We start from the raw sequence: 22,181 nt of genomic DNA on the forward strand, positions 1-22,181 counted from the left end.
CCAACTTATCAGGCGCAAGTGCTTTCTTCGAGTTATCAAGCAACATCAACACAGAATCACCCTCAATCGACGACCCATCCATCGAATTACTATGCCGGTGCCGTAACCCACCATCTCCGGCCCCACTCAACCCCAACTCCTCAAAGAAATCAGAGTCCACAGACAGACTCCGAAGATGGGTACCATACCCAGTTGACTTCCTCGCCGGAGAGTTACTCTCCGGCTTCGTTAACACATCTCCGGAAGCCGGAGCTTCGCCGGAAAGTGACGGAAGGTCGATGCTTGTGAAATTGGTGAAATTGAAGTCCGCAACGACGTCGTCGAGGATGGTTTCTTCGTCTGGGAACGGGAAGAAGGTTTCCGATTGGGTGCGGCGGTGGGTGGCACTCCGGCTGGGGGTTTCCGGCATCTGATCGAGGTCTTTCCGGCCGGTGGGGTAGTATTGGGAGATGGGTATTGGTTTTCCGGAGAAGTTTGGGTCCATCATGAGCTGCCGGCGGCGGTGAGAGTGAGTGTGATTCCGCCGGAGTTGATTGCCGGCCGGTGAAAGGGTTTACGGTTTACCAATTGGGGCCCTAATTCATTACCTGCCTTGATATTTATAACCGCTAGCTACAAAGATAAGTTTTTATTTAATAAAAACGATAATTAAGGTATAGTTTAGTCAACATTATACTCTCATCATAGGTAACATCATGTTATTGTTTTAATGTGCGGTTCATCGCTTTTACATTACACGATAACATTATGTGATTATTTTTTTAACGTTGTGTGATTCACCCTTATAAACTATGTGGTTATTAAATTGATGTAAAAAGTGTTGCTTATAGAACTAACATCATACATGTGTCGTTTCCTTGTGGGAGTAAGGTTAGAATATATAGGAAGACAAAAACAAGAAGTGTGAGAATGTAATCATACAAAAATTTTTTAAAAATAAATTCAAAAAAGTTAATAAAAAAATCAAACTCAAAATGTAAATAGAAAATAAAAAAATTAAAAAACTAAAATGTTTCCTCCGTCATTCCCGTTAAAAAAAAACTGACGAAAAGACACGATGGTGAGATCAAAGACAAAACGACGAAAATGAACAAAATACACAATTATAACTAAAAAAAGATACAACAGATCGCAAAATATAACACAATGCCGAACAAAATATAACACAATGCCGAACAAAATATAACACAATATCAAGAAAAAAAAGACACAATGTTAAGAAAAAAGACATAATCAATGATGAAAATAAACACAAAATGCAATGATAAACACAAAGACACAATGATGTTTTTCACTAGACATTTTTTTTTCTTGAGAACGAGAAAGACGGTGGAAACATTTTTGTGTTTTTTCATTAAATTTTGAATTATGATTTATTTTTAATTAATTTTTTAGTATTTTTGTGAGGGGATTTTTTTTTTGCTACAAATCCTTCTCATTCTTCTCATTTTTGTTCGTTTTTATAGAATAACTTAACCCTTTCTTATGGTTTCCTACATTTTTTAAGCAACACACACATTTTATTAGAACCGTGCTCTTTATGTGTGTGTATGCCCCCATCTAGAAAATGGCATGTATGTATATTTGTTGTGTGCACAATTTAATGTCAAGATACAAAGTAGTAGCAAAAACCAGAAGCATTCAGCAAGTTATTGGTCATCTTCAATGACATATTCATAAAGAATACACAATAACTTTTTCGAGTGTATCGGTTATCTCCAACGACAACTTATTACTTATCTCCAAAAAAATCTTTGAAGATGACTATGCATTGTTAGTAATCTTCAACAACATATTCAAACTCCATAATAATATCCATCTTTTGATGGTTTAGGGCATTGTTAGGTTTAATGATAGGTTAGTGTTTTACAAAAAAAAGAAGAAGCATATTTTAGGGTATAGGTAATAAAAACAAAGAGATTAAGTGTGACAAGATGATGGCGTTGTTGGCCTATTGTTTAGATGTCTATGCGGTAGTATTACAACATAAGACGATTTTGTATCAATTTTAATTGGAAACTAATGGAAAATAGAAATGATGAGCATTGTTGTATCAACAGTGTGAGTAATAGAGCGGGTGTTTCAAGAAATCATTGAGCGCTAGTAGTAGATGACAATTAAAAGGTGGATAAAAACGTATAAACAAATGTCACGATGATAGAGTTTTGGTATAATAAAATACACCCGGGAGAGGGGGGGGGGGGGGGGGGCATTTTGTTGAGGAAGGTGGTATGTAACTTTTGTTAGTTAACGACCGGTCTTTCTCCATTAACGATAGAGATTTAGAAAATAGGACAATATGACACTTATATTGGATGAATAATCCTCATGGTTCTTAGTTTAATTTGTGGTGGTACATTATTGTTAATAACGTATACATGGCCACTTATTTTGATATAATAATGTAAAAATAAAGTTCTAAATAAATTTGTTGAGGTTTTATACCATAAAGTTCTCCACTCATCAAGAAGTCTTTCCAAATGATTAAACAACAAATGTCAATCAATATGGGGAGCTAGATAGAAGGTGTAAAATCGATGCATAATAGGCCAAGAATCGACTGTGAATGATGGACCACCTCAAGACGAGGTCAAAATCTAAAGAACTCAATAACAAGAGCCAAACAATCGATGCTTGAAACAACAAACAATTGGCCATGCTAAGAGCTAACCGAATCTCAAAGACTAAGCATATGAAGAGAAGAACTATGGTCGATTGGCGGTTCACATGTCGTATGTATTGTAAATTCTTCTTATACAAGATGTGTGTCAACGTAATTGTAACTGATGTGTGTTTTAATTGAGCTAAATGACACTTGAGAATGACTATCTTTCCATAAAGCTTAAAAACACATCTTTTATGATATAAACCAAAGTTTATACAAAAGTTAGTTTAAAAATGTCTTAAAATCATAAAAAAATGATACTAAAATAAGTTTCACAACATTAGAAGAGTTATTTTGAAAAAGATTTTTTTATAAATGAATGTAATACGCTGTAGTAAAACAAAAATGGTTATACAATTATTTTATAAAAATAAGCTTCCAACAAGAAATTGGAGTCAAAACAGCGGATGACGAACGATTCATTGCAAAACATCTTACGCTATGTGTTGTAGATGTTATGGGGGCGGGTTTGGGGGCTTTATCGGGGCAAACACCACGTTAGGGCTAGTTTTTTTTTGGGGGGGGGGGGGGGGGGTAGAGGGGATCTGGTGAGGAGATAGAGTGCGACATAGGGAAAGGATGGCGGGACCATGAGCTTCTCATTCTCTCTCTATCTATTTATCTCTCAAACACACACATACACACATATATACATACATATATGGTAAGGAGCTTTAAATTGTAGCATGGCTTTATGAAGAGGGGCTTTCGTCGTTTCCTACGTGTCGATGACATGGAAGGGCATAAAACGCCCTCCAAAACACACAACTTTAGATTGTTCATGAGTGGATACAAGAGATGTCCTAACTTCTTGAGATGAGTTGGTTCAACCTTTATCATATTACTATTGTTTGTTGATGTAACGTTAATATCAGGAGTAGACAAAAGGGAAACCAACAAGTTGAAGAGAAAGTAACTCATGGTCTAAATGAGAATTTCATCTTAACGCTAAACAATATTATTTTGTTGATATCATATTAAGCTAAAATGATGTTAAACCTTGAAATCCCAAATTAGCTTTGTTTTTAAAATTAATCACTTAAGTCATATGCACAAGAAGATTATCTTCCCTTATGTTCCCAATGACAACTTCCAAATCCTACGCTTAGGTATGTGTTACGGTGATCAAGAGGGGCGCCAAAGCGTGCCACCTTGGTAAATTTTGACGGTTAACACCACTACATGCCAAGCACAAAGGGAGCCAAGCAGTAGAGTGCGATAAAGGTAACGGGCGATAAAGGGAGGAAAAGGAACTTTGGGCATATGGAGATGGGTCAAACGACTCTTTTGAGCATTTTCTTTAAAATTACTTAATTGAGCAATTGGCTAATGATTAATTTGGCTCTTTCACTCGCACCGAAATGTTAAAAGCACTTTTTGCAAACTAAACGCCTACGTGACGTGGTTTACCCCATTCACCTAGCCCAACTCACATCTTCCATAACATATGAACTTATTATAGAAGTCCATTGATATCAAAATCACATAAAATGTCTTAAAACTCTTGCCAGTTTTATATGTATTAAACGAGATTACAATTCTAGGTCATGCCAACGTCAATAAGTTGTAAACTTGATATAATCACAAAGATCTTGTCGATAGGAAATCTAGACCACACCAAACCAATCAAAATGTCAAAAGATATTTAAGAATTACTAGACATGATTGAAAAAACCCAACCTTTTGAAACTTTGCTTACTTATAGATACTTTCGTAGGTCTACGAGAGATGTAAACAATTGACTCATTCATGGTTTCTCTTTTAAGTCAGGTTAAATAAATTATATTATATCTTAGTAAAAAGAACTTTTAAGATTAATGCATACAAACCACAATAACTATAATTTCACAGCCTAGTTGTCCTGTTTTGTATATAAAAGAAAATCATTTACGCCAAAGTTATGAATTAACATGGAAAAAAACAGTTACATAAAAACATTTTAGGTGCTGTTTGTTTTTGCAGACATAAACTGTCTGCAAGCTGATTTCATCTGTTTTCATGTCTGCAACTGAAGATGTGGTCTGAAGATCTGCAAGCTGAAAATATAAGACTGTTTGTTTTTATAAGCTGATACTGTCTGCATAACTGTCAAACTTATCTCACAAGATAGAAGTCATTTATTCAAGTTACATAGAAAATATAATAATAAAATTGTGGCGGCGGACGGTGGGTAGTGGCGATGGATGGTGGTGGTGGACAGTGGGTGGTGGTAATGGACGGTTTTGGTGGGTGGTGGACGGTGGTAGTTGACGGTGATGGCGTCCGACAGTGGGTGGTGGTGGTGATGAACGGTTGTGGTGGGTGGTGGACGGTGGTGATTGGTGGTGGCTGTGATGGATGGTGGTGGTGGTGGTGGTGGCGGACGATGGGTAGTGGTGGTGGATGCTGGTAGTGGCGGCGGACGGTGGGTATTGGCGGTGGATGGTGGTGGACGGTGGCAGTGGGGGATGGTGGTGGTGGCGTACGGTGGGTGGTGGTGGCGGACGGTGGTGGGAGGAGTGGATGAGAGGGTGGCTTCAAAGGGATAAGAGTATGATTTTTTTGCGAATATGTTTTAAGCAAGATTTCTTTGCTTTTCTTTTAAGATGAAAGAAGATAACTTAAGATCTGTTTTAAGAAAAAAAACAAACAGTCTTCAAGGGTAATGTCTGTGCGCGTGCAGACATTAGCTCCCTTGAAGATGTTTGAAGAAAAAACAAACACCCCCTTAGTAACTAAATTAACCCAAACATTTTTAAAGGTTGAGCTACCTATTATATAAATAGAAAAGGGTTCTTCTAAGAATAAAATAAAACTAAACCAAAAGAAATTATATTTTTGTAGTGTGAAGTGGGAATAGTGGGTTTATTGAGTGGGCCGTTCCACCCTTCACCAACACATAATTCCATCCATTAATTAATGTAAATGAGTAAAGTAAAATTAAGCTCAAGATCAACTAGACTTGTCCCGAAGTTGTTACGTTCTTGAAATTAGTTTAACGGGTTATGCAAAGTAATTTATCAACGTCAAAGAATCATAATTTTGTTTTCAGTAGGATCTATTTTGCTATTTAAAATGAGGCTACGATGCAACTTGTTGTACGCTTACCTGTCTCTATATTGTAATTGGATCCTTTTTTATTAATGAAAACATAAATTTCTTATTACTAAACTTAGTTATGTACGTTTAATGTAAAGGAGATACCTTGAATGAAGTCGACATATTTTAGGCTCTATGTCTCGACCCAAAATGCAGTCCTTGCCTAATTTAACAAAGCTTGAATTTCGTTCAACTTGTTTATTATTAGTGAATTAATTAGTTATTTTTTTATGAATATATATTTACTTGCCTTCCAAATATATACATTAAAATGCTATATTTGCAGCCGGTGGAATTTTCACAATGCGGCATAAATTATGTATATGTACAAAGAGTCAAGTTATTCCATAAAGGGTAACGAAAATGAGAATAATAAGAAAGATTTGTGGCGACAAAAAAACCCCTTAAAAATAATAAAAAAATCATATGTTAAACTTTGATAAAATAATTAAGAAATTAAATATGATAAACTCTGCTATATATGAAAGTGTTTGGTATATTCTATCCTTACATTTTAACATATATATAGTTTACTAAATTAACCGAAAAAATAAATAGATAGATTTAAAGCATATATTTACAAGTTATAAATTTATATGACAATATACAAAATAATAATAATATAATAATAATAATAAATGATGGATTGATTTTAGAAAAATGGATCGAATTTTAAGTATATATTTATTATTTAATTAATGATTAAAAAATTGCTTTGTAAAACGAAGACATTGCAAGTTTTGTTTTTCTTTACAATCTTCAACAATATAAACAGTGTAATAGATTAGTGATAACATTTGAAATTATATTCTTTTCAATCTTTAGCAAACATGGTTTTTTGTTGATTTTTAGATTTCACCAAATATATTTTGAAATTTATAGTAATATAATATGCTAATATTTATTTTTATAAAAATGTATAAATATAATTAAATAGAGTGTATAAGCCTTATTAAAGTCGTGATGTGCACGAAAGGATCTTGCCAAGTTTTAAATCAATCGAAAACTTTTAAAACGAAAATTGATGCCAGTACATACTTTGTATAATTTATGATGCCAAAAAATATTTAATTTTGAATAAATCTTCGGTTTATGAGGTAAAATATATATAAACACAAAAGTTACAAGCATCTTCTCTATTAATTTTACTCATAGAATCACAATAAAAAAAACACTCAGCAATAAAAAATATGCACCCATCCTTGTCAGCGATCAGTCGAAATCCACTTCTGGGTATACTTTTCCTCAAAATTTTCACTTTTATTGTCCTGGTTTCAAAAGATTTCAATGTGGTAATTATTAGGGAAAACTACAACATGTTTAGCCAGACGCTTCCAATTTATTCCCATCATGGCATTGTCTTACAAATTTCTACCAACTAATCATCAAATATTAGTTTTAATAAGAAATTTTGGGCATACACCATAAAAGTTAAAAATGTGTTAAAGTGAATATGTGATCACACAAACCATAGATATATATTTTTCAAAATTAAAATTTCATATATGGGCAAAGAATCATGGGTAGGCTAGCCACAATTCTGACCCATCTTCCGACCTGACCAGGATCCCTTAGGCTAAACCAACCCGAATAACTGAGTCTAGTATCACCTAATATAGGCTTCATGCTATCCTATTATGGTAATCACTAAAGATTGGGTGGAGATGATGTGACCGTGGATGATGATTGCAAAGTATTGGACTGTATTGGCTATTGCTTATCACATCGAGAACCATGTCCACAACCAACTCCCATCTAAGAATCTTATTATTATGATATAATGTGGAATTATACTTGAAACAAAGGTATCCTGTATCAACTCCCATCTAAGAATCTGTCTTACGAGAATGTGGTGGAATGTCAAAAAGTGAAAGTGTGTTCATCTATCATTTTCTAAAATGTATAAATGACATAGTTTAAAAAGACTTTTAACCTACCTATATCAATTCAAGAAAATAACTTAGCCATATTCGTTAACTGAATAGCTAAAGGGGGTCTTGTAAAAGAATTTTGTAACATTTTTTATATTAATATTGTACACGTTTATATAGGAACCTTTTTTTTGTAACTTTTTTCTCATTACACAATATTTAAGAAATTATTCAAAATCTTCAATGCGATAGAAGGGTAGGTGTATTGATAAATGAGATTTCTAGCCTAGCTTGCATGAATGGCTTGTATATTGAGATTTAAGATCAAAGAATCTCACAATGAGTGAAAAAAAAAAAAAAAAAAAAAACTCAACTTGTGTTTGGAAGGTAATATGTGAAACTTTAACAAACACTTTTGCATGCATTTATTTAATGCATGCTTTTGATATTATGTTATAGCCCTCTACAACAACAAATATGGCCGCTTCCACTTGTTAATTCTTTTCTGGAACGACACTTCAACTTTTATTAAACTTTTTTCCTACAACAACAAATATGACCGCTTCAACTTTTTTCAAAGGGTTTCTTTTTTTATTTTTTTTTAATTTGATGAGGTTTTTTTTAATACCTTTTAAAATAAAATTTTACAAAATTTCAAATAGACCATTACGATAGGCTTAGTTTTATCTACATTTCGATGCAAGTTTCAATCAATACAGAGTTGCGCGAAATAATGCTCAAGTATCGAAAACATAGACGAACAACTCGTTATAAATTTTTAGTGTTTTTATTTTTTTACGTGGGTTTTTTTACTGTTGCGACCTGGTTATTCTTTCCTAAATTAGTGTTTTACGTTTAGGTCTGAAGTTTGTTAATTCAGGCTTTAACATGTCACAACGCGTGTGAAAGGATCAAGTTTTTAACAGTTTAGAATCCTTCCGCGATGTGCGGGTCCATTCACATAAATTTTGCAAATTGTTGGATTATTAAACATTAATAAATACTCTCAGATATTATTTTAATTAATTATTAATATTTTGTAGATTTTGAAACTTCTATGCGTCCATTTAACTGGAAAGACAACATGCATCCAACGGAATATTTATAGTCAATATTTAGCAACATGGACAAGTTTTAGTGGTCATAGTTTCTTTTTGTTTTATAGGCTATGCATAATTATCTTAGGCTGTGGTTTATTGATAAAATGTTAGCCAAGGAAAGTGAAGTATAAAAGAACTGGCGTTTGTGTTACGCTATTGGGTGTAGATGTGTAGGATGAGCCTTGGGATGACTTGGCACAATGCCACACCGTAGAAGGCCATGCCTGCCCCATTGCTCCCTGCGTGCGTGGATGGTTGTCAAGTATGGAATTCTTCACTCTGTGGGGTGAGCGTGGAAGCCGTTTTTAGTTGATTTTTATTTGCTTAATCTATTAAGCACCTCAATTGATTTTTCAGTCATAACTTGTATTCATTAACTTTGAAAAAAAAAAAACTAACTTGTTACGTATCTTTCTTTTTCTTTTTAACATTCTGATATAAATTTCTTCGTAAACCAAGTTGGCTTTAGAACTTTTTACATTTATGTTTGTTAAACATCTTTGGTTATAGATTTTTTTCCTACTTTTAAGTAGTCATTTAATATATTAGGATGTTCTTTTTTAATTATTATATAATGTTTCTAGTTACAATGTAAAAAATATTAAAAATGACGTAACACTTTCCACACGTTGAAATGTGAAACCATGTTCCCATGTGTAGATTTATATGAAAAATGATGTAGCGCATATTTGACACATTTCATATGAAATTTCCACATGATCATAATCCATAATCGATAATCTTATAATTATTTCTAGCTAAGGTTCCTTTTTTTAACAATAAAGATGTAATATATAAAAAGGGTGCTAGTTAGAAAAGGTTGATCAAGCAACCAATTACAGGTATTACATGAAAAGTAGCGAGTTTTGAAGCCACTCGATTCAAGTTATGTTTTTCTTTTTATTTCTAGTTACGATACAAAGAAACAAGCCCATAAAATAATCAAATATAAGCAATGTCCTCAAGTCGTTGGCTTTGAAAATTGCTTTGTTTCTAGCCTTCGAAATGACCCACCAAGTAGCAAAGAGAATTCCTTTCACAAGTAGCTTTTCTTCTTTGTTAAATGATTTTGATCCAACCATGTATAAAAGTTCTTTGGTTCCATTGGTTTCGGCCTGACTAATTGAAGTCAAGCGAGAAATGATTTTCAAGCCGCATAGGCTACTTAACAGTCTACAATATGAAAGTAGATAATGATCCAGCCATGTATTTCTAACTCAAGTTAATTTATAAGTTCACTCTACTTCTCAGAAAACATTGAGCCAATCGCGCTCACATGTTATGAAATTTTGACCTTAGAGAATCAAATATACGTGTGATTAGTTCGAACTTTAATTTATTGAACTCTCTTATTCGTAAAAACAATTGTCTACAATTCTAAAAAAAGAAAAATGAGAGTGCGTAGATAGTTTATATCTTAGAATTAAGGGTTTCTAAGTATTTAAACGAATCGTTTTAGAAAATATGATCTCATAATTAGCTTAATTTTATTTTAATAATAATGGCATTTAACTTACCTTTTTTTATTCACTTGATGTGCAGTAAGCTTATAAGCCCAAATGGCCCTTTTACTGTTTTAGTTTTACATTTATTTGGCTAAAAGCATAAAAGTACTATTCACTACTTAGTATTCATAAAAAAATGGGCCTATTTTCCAAGCCCAAAGAATTTTGAGTATTCATAAAAAAACGGGCCTATTTATATTCTATTGATAGTATTTTTTTAACGGCCAACGAAAGCATTTTATTAACCAACTAGCAAGAGCTAGTAACAACATCAAACAAAAACTAACACCAAAGAACACCAAGTACACCAAAACAGTGAGAAAAACACGTATTTGTCTCGGTGTGGTGCCCGGCTGCTTGCCTACGTTTGATGCGTTGGTAAAAAGAAACATTCCGGTTATTTCGAGAGAATGTCCTATATGTGGGGAGGAGTCAGTTGAACACATACTTGTCTCGTGTGGCGTTGCCCAAATCATGCGGAGTGTGGTTGCTCAATGGTGTAAGTTACCGCTTATATTTATGTTTAGCTTCCGTTATGTGTTGGATTTACACAAGTACTCACCTCTTCCGAGGGAGAAAGCTAAAGTGCTACATGCAACTTGTATGATCGCATCTTGGTGTTTGTGGAAGAAGAGAAACACGCTAGTTCATTCTAGGACTTCGATCCATATCTCTAGTTTGGCGGAGGAAATAAAGGTGTTTAGGTTTCTCGGATTAAAATTAAGGGGAGAGAAACTAATTTTTTTTTGGAAGGACTGGTGTGCTTTTTGGTTGTAATGTTAGTTCGATAGATGCATTAATTATTGATCGCATTTTTTTAACTATGTATACGGGGTTAAACTCATTATTTGAATTTGACAAATTTGAAATTTAAATTAAATCAAACTCGAATATTCGAATCGAATCGAATCGAGTCTTTATCTAAACCGTATTTTGATTCAGTGTTCTGAATCGCAATCGAATTTACGAATCCTGAACCAAACCAAACTAAATAACTTGGGTTTGAATAATTTTATTTTATTTTTTTAAAACCTTTTTGAAATTTTATGTCTGAATTTGTGCCTATTTGTATTTTTGGTAATTGTGTGTATGCAAATAGGCCTGATCCAATAAGTAAACTCGAAACACCTTTCCGTATTGAATTATGATTCAGTTTTAAAACTTTCAAATTTGAATGACTCGATTATATTAGATTAAATCAAATAATATGAATACTAACATGATGAACACCCTTACTGGCTACTACATGAAAACCAGTTGGGTTTATTTATATATTTAAATTAAATTATTTATTTAGAAAAAACGACAGTTGAAGGTCATATTACCGTTGTAATGCTTGGACGGAAGAGGGAAGCTACCTTGTTTGGGATGAAAATTCTACAGGGCCGGCGGGGCTAAACCTATCTCGATCCACCCCAGAGGTACTTCGTCCATTCTGATGTCTAGTTTATTAGAGTTATCACACCGTATTATACAAAGGGGCTCCATATGCTTGTCAAAAAGTTGTTTCTAAAGTAGAGATGATGCTGTATATGCTAATTTATGCTAGTTTAACCAGTATTAGATTTTTTCGCATGTGGTTTGCAACAATTACGAAACGTGGTTGAGTGAATCAAAAATTCAAAATATATCTTGCTGTCTAATGAAAATAACAAATCTGAGTGTAATTCAACATTTGAAATAGAATTCATGAGAAACACGAAAGCATATATATGAGTGTTTTCTCGTACGTGTGTTCCTCTCTATATTAAATATTCAAGAGAGAGAAGGTAGCAAACGAAATAAACAAAAGAAAAACTTTATATTCATAAACTATTGACAAAAAAATAAACTTGTTAGTTGTATTACAAGATAATAAGTTAATGCACTATTTCAGTAATTGTGCATTAATGCTTTAATTTTAAGATACGACATAGGCAAAGACTAGCATATGTAATGTCTAAATCTACACGCTGCAATGGGTTAAAAAAAAAATAAAACTCAAAAAATATATGCATGTCCGGTTAATTAGTTAGATTGGGTTTGGATCAAACACAAATGAAATTAACGTATTAATTGTGAGAATCAGTGAGAGTAATTATATATACAAGTAGAGTAATTACATAATTACTCTACGATGTAATTATATAATTATTATACTTGATTCTCATAATTAACACATACGTTAACTTTCCCCTAGTTAGATTAATATGTCAGTTAAAAAATATATAATGATCACATATTATTTTTATATGTTGCGAGTATTATATACCTTTTTTTGCGACCTAGAAAAATAATTTACATTCGCTTACGTATTTTTGCTATTCATTCAAAATTTAAAAAGAAAAAAAAAAGCAAACAAAACTGTCATACGCAGTGGCAAACTCAATATTTCATTTAATGAGAGGTGATTGGGATGATTAATCATAATTTTATGGGGACAAATAGACGATTAGGATTTTCAAGTATACATAACATTAGAAAAATTATGTAGGGCAGTTGCCCCTTATTTTGTGGGAATAGGTCCGCCCCTAGACGTCCGTACCAAAATAATTTATAAAAAAACAAGAGAGAAATAGCAAATATTAACTTTATTCACAACAATATTACATAGATATTACCTCAAAAATATTATACGCGTTGTGTGAAAGCATTGAAGAGGTTCCACTATGCACTTCTAAGTTCTAATATTTTGATTATGGGTTAGCTAGAAAGGATGTTTTTGTAATTTAACTATATAATTTTTTGCTTATAAATAGCTTACTTGTAGGAGTGTGTTGGCCACACTCCCTTTCACTCATTTCAAATGGCATCAATTCCCATCGATGACATGGCACACCACCAAACAACCCTCGACCTCGAACCTAAGGACATGTTTGACTACTCGAAGCGGTCCCAATGGCTACGAGCTGCGGTCCTAGGAGCCAACGATGGGCTAGTGTCCACCGCATCTATAATGATGGGTGTTGGAGCCGTTAAGAAAGACATGAAAGCCATGATCTTGACCGGATTTGCTGGCTTAGTAGCTGGAGCTTGTAGTATGGCTATTGGAGAATTTGTCTCTGTTTACTCACAACTCGATATTGAAGTTGCCCAAATGAAAAGAGATTTCAACCGAAGAGATATTGCCAAGGACGAGATCAACAACCTGCCGAACCCATGGCAAGCAGCAGCAGCATCGGCCCTAGCTTTTGCTTTGGGGGCTATAGTGCCTTTGTTAGTCGTTTCGTTTGTAAGGCCTTATAGAATGAGGATTTTAGCGGTGGTGGTGGTGGTGACAGTCATGCTAGCTGTAACACCCCAACCTGGAACGGGCTAACGTGTTACTATTACAGATATCAAATCAACGCCACAATCCAAAATACAACAAAAATTAATGCAACATACGTCATATTATTAAACAAAATGAATTAACTTTTAGAAGCTTGAACTTCATTTTTTATCTCTCATCACTAAATTCCCAGAATCCCGGATTACCTGAAAACAAAATAAGAAAAACAAAACAAGAAAACACGGCTGAGCCAAAAATTGCCCAGTAACGGAAAGAACAATAGTATAAGTAAGGACAGACGTAAGAGAATAAATATACGAACTTCAATTCAAACTCGAAACCAACCCTTTTTACCTAAACATATACTTAATAAAATTCGGATGTATGATCCGACACTTGGCCAGAACATGGTCAAACGCATGCGGAAATATATCAGAACTATAACAAAAACACCCAGAGCCAGAAACATATAACTTGTAACATATAATGTGTGACGTGTAACATATAACGTGTAACATTTAACTGAACTATAATTAAATGCGAAACATAATCCGATACACGATCGGGACGTAATCTGAATATACTCAAATTTAATCAAATGCATATACACATATCAAAACGGACCAGAAATATAGCGAAACAAAATATAATTACTAAAATACACGACGATGATGTTAAAATAAATAGGTCGTGTAATACGGAAGCACCCAGAGCCGAAACAGAGGGGTACACAGCTAGCTAGTCCATGCACCAAGGAGACGGTGTGGGTGGCGTGCACACATTGTTCCATCTCAAACAGAAGTCAGGAGTCAGGAGTCGGAGCTAAGATCGATCTATACGCCTCTAAGTGGCCAATGTACTACATGAGTACTGTCAGAGACGCCGTGAACTTTGATTACGCACTGTCACGATAAGTGCCATGTCAGGAGTCAGGAGTCGGAGCTAAGATCGATCTATACGCCTCTAAGTGGCCAAGGTACTACATGAGTACTTTCAGAGACGCCGTGAACTTTGATTACGCACTGTCACGATAAGTGTCATGTCGTTGACGCCCCAACGACAAGTCAGAAATGCTCGGGTAACAGAGTACTGAACTAAAGTCGTATAACTAAAATATATTATATAAAATAACTGAACTCAAAATATAACCGACGCGTAACGAAAATCCGTACTACAAAGTAACGGAATAGAGTCAATACTAAAAGTGAACAAAAACAGAAACCGTACTACAAAGTAACGGAATATAAATAATACTAAGAGGAAACAAAGACGGAAACCGTACTACCAAGTAACAGAATATAATTAATACTAAGAGTAACAAAAACAGAAACCGTACTACGAAGTAACAAGAAACAGAATCCGTACTACAAAGTAACGGAATAGATTCAATACTATAAGTAACCGAAAACAGAAACCGTAATGAAGTAACGGAATATAATTTATACTATGAGTGACATAAACCAGAATCCGTACTACGAAGTAACGGAATATAATTTATACTATGAGTGACAGAAACCAGAATCCGTACCTTAACAAATCAAACGTAAACAAATTCGGGTAGTTCTCAATTCGTCACGAATTAGCACCTACATTAAAATTATCTTCCAGTTAACTTACAAAAGTTCAATTAGTTGGTTAACTGATTTTTCCGACGACGAGGACTTTTAAAATTATGATTTATTGTTAGAAGCTTATTGTCATGCTTGTTTTTAGTAATTATTGTCAAGAACGTTTAAGTTTCCAGAAGGTGACAATTTTACTAAACTTTATTTATTCATGTGTTGAAGTAATAAAAAAAAAAACAATACATAATACTTTGTTTATTATATAATGCATCTACTATACATGTGTGGATAAAAGAACAAATCAAAAGAAATAATATATCCATACCCAAAAGCTTTAGTTCAAAAATTGCATGACAGAGACGTACATGAGTTGTCGTTTTTTTTTTTTTTTTTTTTTTTTTTAAAGATATCAATTCAATATAGCTTACTACTTATCTTCTTCCAAATCAAAGTTCTATATTAATCATGTTTTAGTCGCCGGAATAACCAAACACACACAAGCTTATTTAGGGAACGCGTAGCAGCAGAGAGTCGGAAGTCCTTACCTCAGTAACTGAATGAAACGGAACGAAGAGTTTGACGCGGGAATCGGGTTCCAATTTAACATCTTAGTCGCCGGAAACTAATCGATCAAAATTTTAAGAACCATATTCAACCAAACGAACGATTTATCAAAGAGTAGGCTGTTACCTTCAAGGTGGGGGATTCACGGTGGCGGTACATAGCGGCTTAATGCGGAAACACAGAGAGCGGAGGCGAACGGTGGTGTGTGACTACCCGCGGAGTCAGCGAGAACTCGAGGTGGCTGCGGTGCCCACGTTTCTCCGGCGAGTTGTAGGGATTACGGTGGTGGTGTTGACGGCAGGGAAAGATTAAGATTTATTGGATTTTTAATCAATGAACATTCCTTGGAATTGTTATCGTATGTATCTATATTAACGAATTTGAAACAAAATCAAATCCCGATATAGCCGTATGGTTTGTTGAGATAGCCTTACGTAAGTCGGCTGTGAAGAGATGCAGATCATGTGTTCTTCAAACTGGTTTTCACGAAAAGGCAATAATGGTCCCTCTACTTTGTTTCATAATTTATTTCCACATTTACTTAGCAAACATTTTACTTTAGTGTTTGTTTTAAGTAACCTTTTACTTTTGGTTATTATTACTCATGTGTATGTTAAAATAGTATTTATGTTAAAAAGTTTAGCTTATATTTCATTAACGTTCTACCCATTTACAAGATACTAACACTTTTAATTAATGATGTACTTGGAGGTGATAAGACTAGTTCAAAAATTATATCTTGAAATTTTAGGATTAGGTGTGCTTATTATCTATCTATTTATTTAAATTGTTTATTTATATGAGTTTGCAACGATATACTACAATAATAATATTCAAATTCTACTTAATGGTATCTTTACTCAAATCATAAGTGATAATATATATATATGTATATATATATATATATATATATCGTTAACAAGTTAACCCACGTATATATATTATCTTACCTCTAATACCATTTGATTACATATCAAATTTGAGTTCCCAACGAAATTCTAAATTCAATACAATTTCCATTAAACCATAATCATTTAAATAATCATCTTATTTTATTATCATAAAATTTAGCTATTATAATTATTATCTGAAAAATTCGGATATTACACTAGCAGTTTTTGGGTGGTTGGGGGCGGTATTGGGGAGGGCACCGACGGTTAAGCCCACCATTAGGTTGGTGGTTGGAGGTTGGGTGGCTATGGGCATTACATATGGTTTAACAATGTTAATTGGTTCAAAGGGAATTAATTGAAGTATATAGGCCATTCCATTTTATATCATGGTTTCAATATATTTTCATTCCTTTCTTTTTCATCTTTATATTAATATAAAAGCATATAAAAATATATATAAATTTGCACTTTTAGACTATATATGCTTGCTTAATAACATAAGTAATGAATAATGAATAATGAATACAGTTCATCTTCTTACCAAATTCAATAAATGTGATGGTAAAGAATTAGATAAGCATTGTATATTTATAGGGAGAGAGAGAGAGATAGTGGATAGTGATAAACTAACACCAAAACTTTACGTAAACGGAGTGAGAAATCTAAAAGTAATAAACAATTTAAATACTTTAACGACTTATTCGGAAAAAAGAGAATTCATACGGAAACAAATAAAAAGTAACATTACTACATTAGACGGGTGTCAACTTTCGTCTTTTGTTCTCTTTTTTTACCCAAAATTTCGTGTACGTTGTGATATATTGTAGCGGAAGATTTACTCCGGTTCTCGTACCTTTTTAAATATAATTGCTCTTAATAAAGCATATATGTAGGGATGAGTTCGGTACGGTACAGCCGTACATGTATCGAAAATATCTTGGTACCGGTACCGAAAATTTTGGTTCGGTATCGGTTCGGTGCCGGTATGCTGTATTCCACATGCATAATAATGCACGCTTGTTCAATTTGATGAACAACGAAAGCGTGTTAACTTAAGTTAAGCCCTATTTAACTTCCAAACCGTGGCCTAACATACAACTTTTTTTTTTATTTTTATTTTTGTTTTTTGGAGGCCTTTCTTGGACCCAAACTAAAACCAGTCCGTCAATGTACCAAAACTCCACTTGCCCCGGCTTGGGTAGTCGGGGTAGTGTTCGTAAGGATTGTATAACCGCCGGTGTTTCCCCCAGTTGCTGGGGTTGTTACCGGGGTTTCTTGGTCGGTTACTGGCCTTTGAACCGGAGTAACGTTAACCATTTCTTCAGAAATTGTGAAAAAACTAAAGTAGTTCTAGCTTTTATACACGGATGGCGCCAATGAAGAAACACTAAGTGACCCGGTACAGATTATAGATAATCTGGGGGTTAAGTAATGTTTCCCACGGATGAGGTCTAACTGAGAAGGCTGTTCTTCAGGAGACCTGCAAAACAAACACCGTAAGCTCGTCACTGAGAAGGGGGGAGTTCCTCCTTGTGACCACCCTCCGGCGTGAGAATCAGACTAGGTTGCTCTGAATATAAGTGTATATTAAGAGATTGCTAGATAACTGGATATCAGATCCTCTTACCATTCCAAGATATTGGAGTATTTATAGCCGAAGGTAGGTTTCCAAGAAGGTACAGCCGGCTGAATAGTATTCCTGTTCAACCAACAGTGGACTATGCACAGGCCATACTGGTTGGTGGGTAGGTTACGGCCAACAGTAACAAAGTCGGCTGCACTATTCCACCAACTGTAGTTTATGCACGTCCCACTTACTGTGGATTGTACGCAGGCCATGCTGGTTGGTGAATAGGTTACGGCCAACAGTAACACTATTCCACCAACTGTAGGCCGCGCATGCTCCTCAGTAAGGGTTGGTGAGTAGGCAGCGGCTAATAGTGACAAACAGTACTAGAGGGTGCTCCTCCTCGCCCTGTTGTCGATGAGCTGTCACCCTGTGATTGGCTCATGGGCTGTTCTGGTCAAATCGTCTGTCCTGTCCATACCTTGGTAGGCATGGTACAAAAGATCTTTCAGAATCAGACTGACTCATTTAGGCGGGATTGTTCCCGCCTTGCTCATTTCTTCATGTGACTACTGAAGTAGCTAGTGTCTTGTGCGTGTAGCCCTGCTGTCTGCGGGTAGCCTTCCCTGATGGCTTGTATCCGCAACTGCGGGAACAGGCGGGGTACTTCACCATTGGGAGGCTTTCCCTGCTTGTTCAGCTTGTGTACTGCGCGTAAGATCCTATGAGCATGGTGGGTCCTGCGGGAGCAGATGGCCTTTGCGCAGACGTCCCTGTTCAAGGTGAGTCTTGCGGGACCAACTGGTCTCTGCTGGGACCTACCTCTTCAAAAACTAAAAGTTATAATCTAGGATGATAATTGTTATTTGTTGGGTGATTCCTCCAGCCTCGCCTTCTTGAACATTAGTCTGCCTAATGCAGTCAAGCAACTTGGTTTTCCCAGTATGCGCATGGCCCATAATGCATCATATTGGTGACCGAAGGGCGAAGGGTCGTTTCACTTTCCTCGTTGGTGTCTTCAGTTTCACTATCAACCGCTTGCTGGTGTGGTGTTAAGTCATTTTCTGATGCGGGTCGGTTTGTAGTTTTGTTTTCAAGAATTTGTTTTCTGGTTAATTCTAATCGCTGCGCTTTTTTCTTTTGCTTTGCTGTTACAGGTTTCCCTTCTTGTTTCTCTTTCTTTCTTCAATCGTTTATTCTCTTCTTCGATTCTTTTGCGTTCTTCAATCGTTGCATATGGGCCTCTAATTCCTTTTGAAGTCTCTCCTCTTCTTCCCTTTCCTTTATTTCCTCCTCTTCCTTAAGCCTTGCGTGTGTCTCTTGCATCATTCTAACATGCTTTTGAACCTTCTTTTCAGCCTTTAGTTCGATAAATATGTTGGGTCAACTCAAAGAATTATATTATGTTGGTTTATTATTTGGATTTTATTTATGTTACGGGTGAAGATTTTTATGTTACTTTAATTTTCGCATTGCAGCTTTTTTTAATTCTTATTTTCTTGGATACTTGAAATTTGATTAATCCAACAATTAAAGAAAGTGTGCGTAATTGTATCAACATCTAAGAGATGAACCATCGTTGATGACAAGTTCTTCGGTACCATTATATGCAGTATGGAATGCTAATGCATTAAGATCATTGGTGATGTGGTGAGATGCCCTGCTGCCAAAAAGCCATGTAAGGTTAGAGTTGTTTGTGGTAGCCACTCCCAAAGCTAACTACAGTTACTATAGTGCAAAGTCGTATTTCTTTGCTTTATAAGGTCCAAAAGGTTTATCGATCCCAAGGAGCCAGATGCAAATACAAAATAGGCATATAGAAATTATTGTACGTCAAATAACATCAAAAGTGTTGGTTTCAAAAGATGAACTGTCTAATGGATTGTTAGAAATGTCTAATGTTTTTTCACCTGGAAATTAATTGGATTGTTACGAGTCGAACGAATGAAGCGTGCATTGGAAGAAGCAATCAGCTACCAAGCTGCCTGGGAATAACAAGATCGTCTATGAATACTCAAAGTTTCATATCTCAAGCGAGTTTTCAAGAAATTACGCAAGGTTTAAATGGAATGTACATGCGGTTGATTGGTAGACATTATCGGTTGAAAACTTGGAAGAACATAGTGGGTACAATTTCTTGAAGACATTGTAAGAAGCAAGTGCGTGACCTTTGGTAAGACAATATTCACTTTTAACGAAAAAAAAGGTCCGGATGTTGAAATAAGAGTGAAGTCTATGCTAGTGGTGGACATATTTCGGAGAGGTGCTGGGGATTCGAGTATTTTGACTTGGATTTATATAGAGTCGTATGATAAGTTTTAGATTAAAAGTTATTTGATTTTTTTTGGAACGACCAACTAAGTAACGCTGGGTACTTCGTACGCGACCCCCAATGGCTATAGGTAGCCCGAGCCGGCCACAAGTCCGGACGGACGGAGCCCCTAGCGGTTCCCCTATTGAGGGATTCCCCGGATAAAACCCGACCCCCACGCCCGCCAAACAGTACGACAACGATGAACCGGTAAAACCGGGTGAGATCAGGACTCGAACCCTGGCAAGCATCCCTCATATCTCCCATACTAGTAAAGTGAGTGCTCTACCATTGAGCAACAACCGATTTATAATTAAAAGTTATTTGATGGTTCCTCAAATACTTTAATCAGATTAAACTCTAAATGGGATTAAGAACATGGTATGAATTTTCATGAGAGATACAAATCAGAAATGAGTGACCAAAAGAAACCAACGCCCTGTTTATCAGATGAACAGCCAGGGGTTGTAAAAACTGCCTTATGCAGTGATATTTCGAAACTTAAATTTAATTATTATTGCCTTCAAATTAATATTTATAGTCTATGTGTGACGCAATCATAAAATTCATAATCTAATGAAGTTTTAATGAAGCACTTATTAACAAAATAAAATTTTTTTAAATTGACCTGACACAATCATAGGCTCTACTCGTTGAACTCCGTTAGGACTGCCGTGCCCTTGAACTTCTTGATTTGGAATTGGTTTATAATGGTAGTACATGTTTTATTAATTTGTAGAAATTATTGTTGGGAGAGTATTTTGAATGATATTTTGTTAAAAAGTAGTATTTAATATTTCTGTGTTATGTTCATACAAATTTAGATTGTGTCATTTTGATAGGTTGTTTGCTTGAAAAACCCTATATTTTACTCATTTTCAATTTCATAAATTACATGCAAATAGATTATTGATGGGGAATTATAAAATAGCGTAAAAGCTTTAATTGCTTATATGCTCATGCTACAAAAAAGGTTAAGTCCATATATAAACACCTAAGAGTGCTTAACTGTGAATGTGTCGGAGTTAGGCTGTCATTTTTTTTTTGAAAAGTCGGCTTTCATTTTATTTAAGCTATCATTATTCTCATGCTTAAACGAACATCTTACACATTATAAAACTCTAGACTAATCGTTTACAAGTGCTCTTCAACTATTTAAACACTTTGCATATTTGAAGATAGATAATAGATTATCAATACATGAAGTTTATAGATGTTCTCATTGCAATACTTTTTGTAGTAGTAGGTCATACTCGAGGAGCGAAATCAAACAACTTATCTTATTTCATTTTTCCTTTTATGTTAATCAAATTTAAATATCTTTCAGTTGATTTCGTACAACAGCGTCTCATCCGATCACGTAAGTGAAACCCTAGTTAAAAAGATAACTTAGTATAGGTTAACATCTTTCTAGTACACCACAACATCTTCACCAATGATACTTAATCTGGACTGTCACCAAAAACATAATGACAAATTACAACATAATATCAAGATCACCCCCTCACGACATTCCATGAATATCGTCCAACTTCAATATTATAGATTACAACTTTTTGAATAGGTTCGTGTGCTTGTTTAAACAAAAATAACAGTATGTCGTGTTTTTGTTTGGTGTTAATCTTATAATCACACCGTGTATTAGATGATGAACTCATTTATCGTATTTGGGGGGTGTTGGTTTCTGAGGTGGACCCCACCATCGACCGAAATCCACTGAACCTGCAATAAACCCCTCATAATAATAATTTCATCATACGTTACATTACATTAAATTACATTGCATTACACACATCTCTCTTCACCGTCTTC

At 34.9% G+C, this 22,181-nt stretch overlaps 2 protein-coding genes across 2 annotated transcripts; one reads left to right on the top strand and one right to left on the bottom strand.

The window, feature by feature from the left end:
- Positions 1–4: 4 nt before the first annotated feature.
- On the bottom strand, positions 5–558 carry LOC143610389 (transcription factor VIP1-like; the record flags this gene model as incomplete). The annotated part of the gene is made up of 1 exon (XM_077084883.1): positions 5–558. A coding segment is annotated over exon 1 (483 nt), but the record flags the coding sequence as incomplete, so codon positions are not given.
- Positions 559–13,004: 12,446 nt separating this feature from the next.
- On the top strand, positions 13,005–16,850 carry LOC143610393 (vacuolar iron transporter homolog 2-like). Its single transcript, XM_077084886.1, has 3 exons — positions 13,005–13,478; positions 16,023–16,032; positions 16,711–16,850. The coding sequence occupies exons 1-3, from the start codon at positions 13,005–13,007 to the stop codon at positions 16,848–16,850; spliced, it is 624 nt and encodes a 207-aa protein (XP_076941001.1).
- The last annotated feature ends 5,331 nt before the right edge of the window (positions 16,851–22,181 follow it).

Source organism: Bidens hawaiensis, unplaced genomic scaffold (assembly GCF_021521415.1).
Source record: "Bidens hawaiensis isolate Kalapana, Puna unplaced genomic scaffold, B.hawaiensis_p1.1 tig00026063_1, whole genome shotgun sequence".
NCBI classification, from domain to species: domain Eukaryota; kingdom Viridiplantae; phylum Streptophyta; class Magnoliopsida; order Asterales; family Asteraceae; genus Bidens; species Bidens hawaiensis.

Bases quoted from the DNA above. Each gene is read 5' to 3' on its own strand.
- LOC143610393 (XM_077084886.1), top strand. From the start codon at position 13,005: ATGGCATCAATTCCCATCGATGACATGGCACACCACCAAACAACCCTC.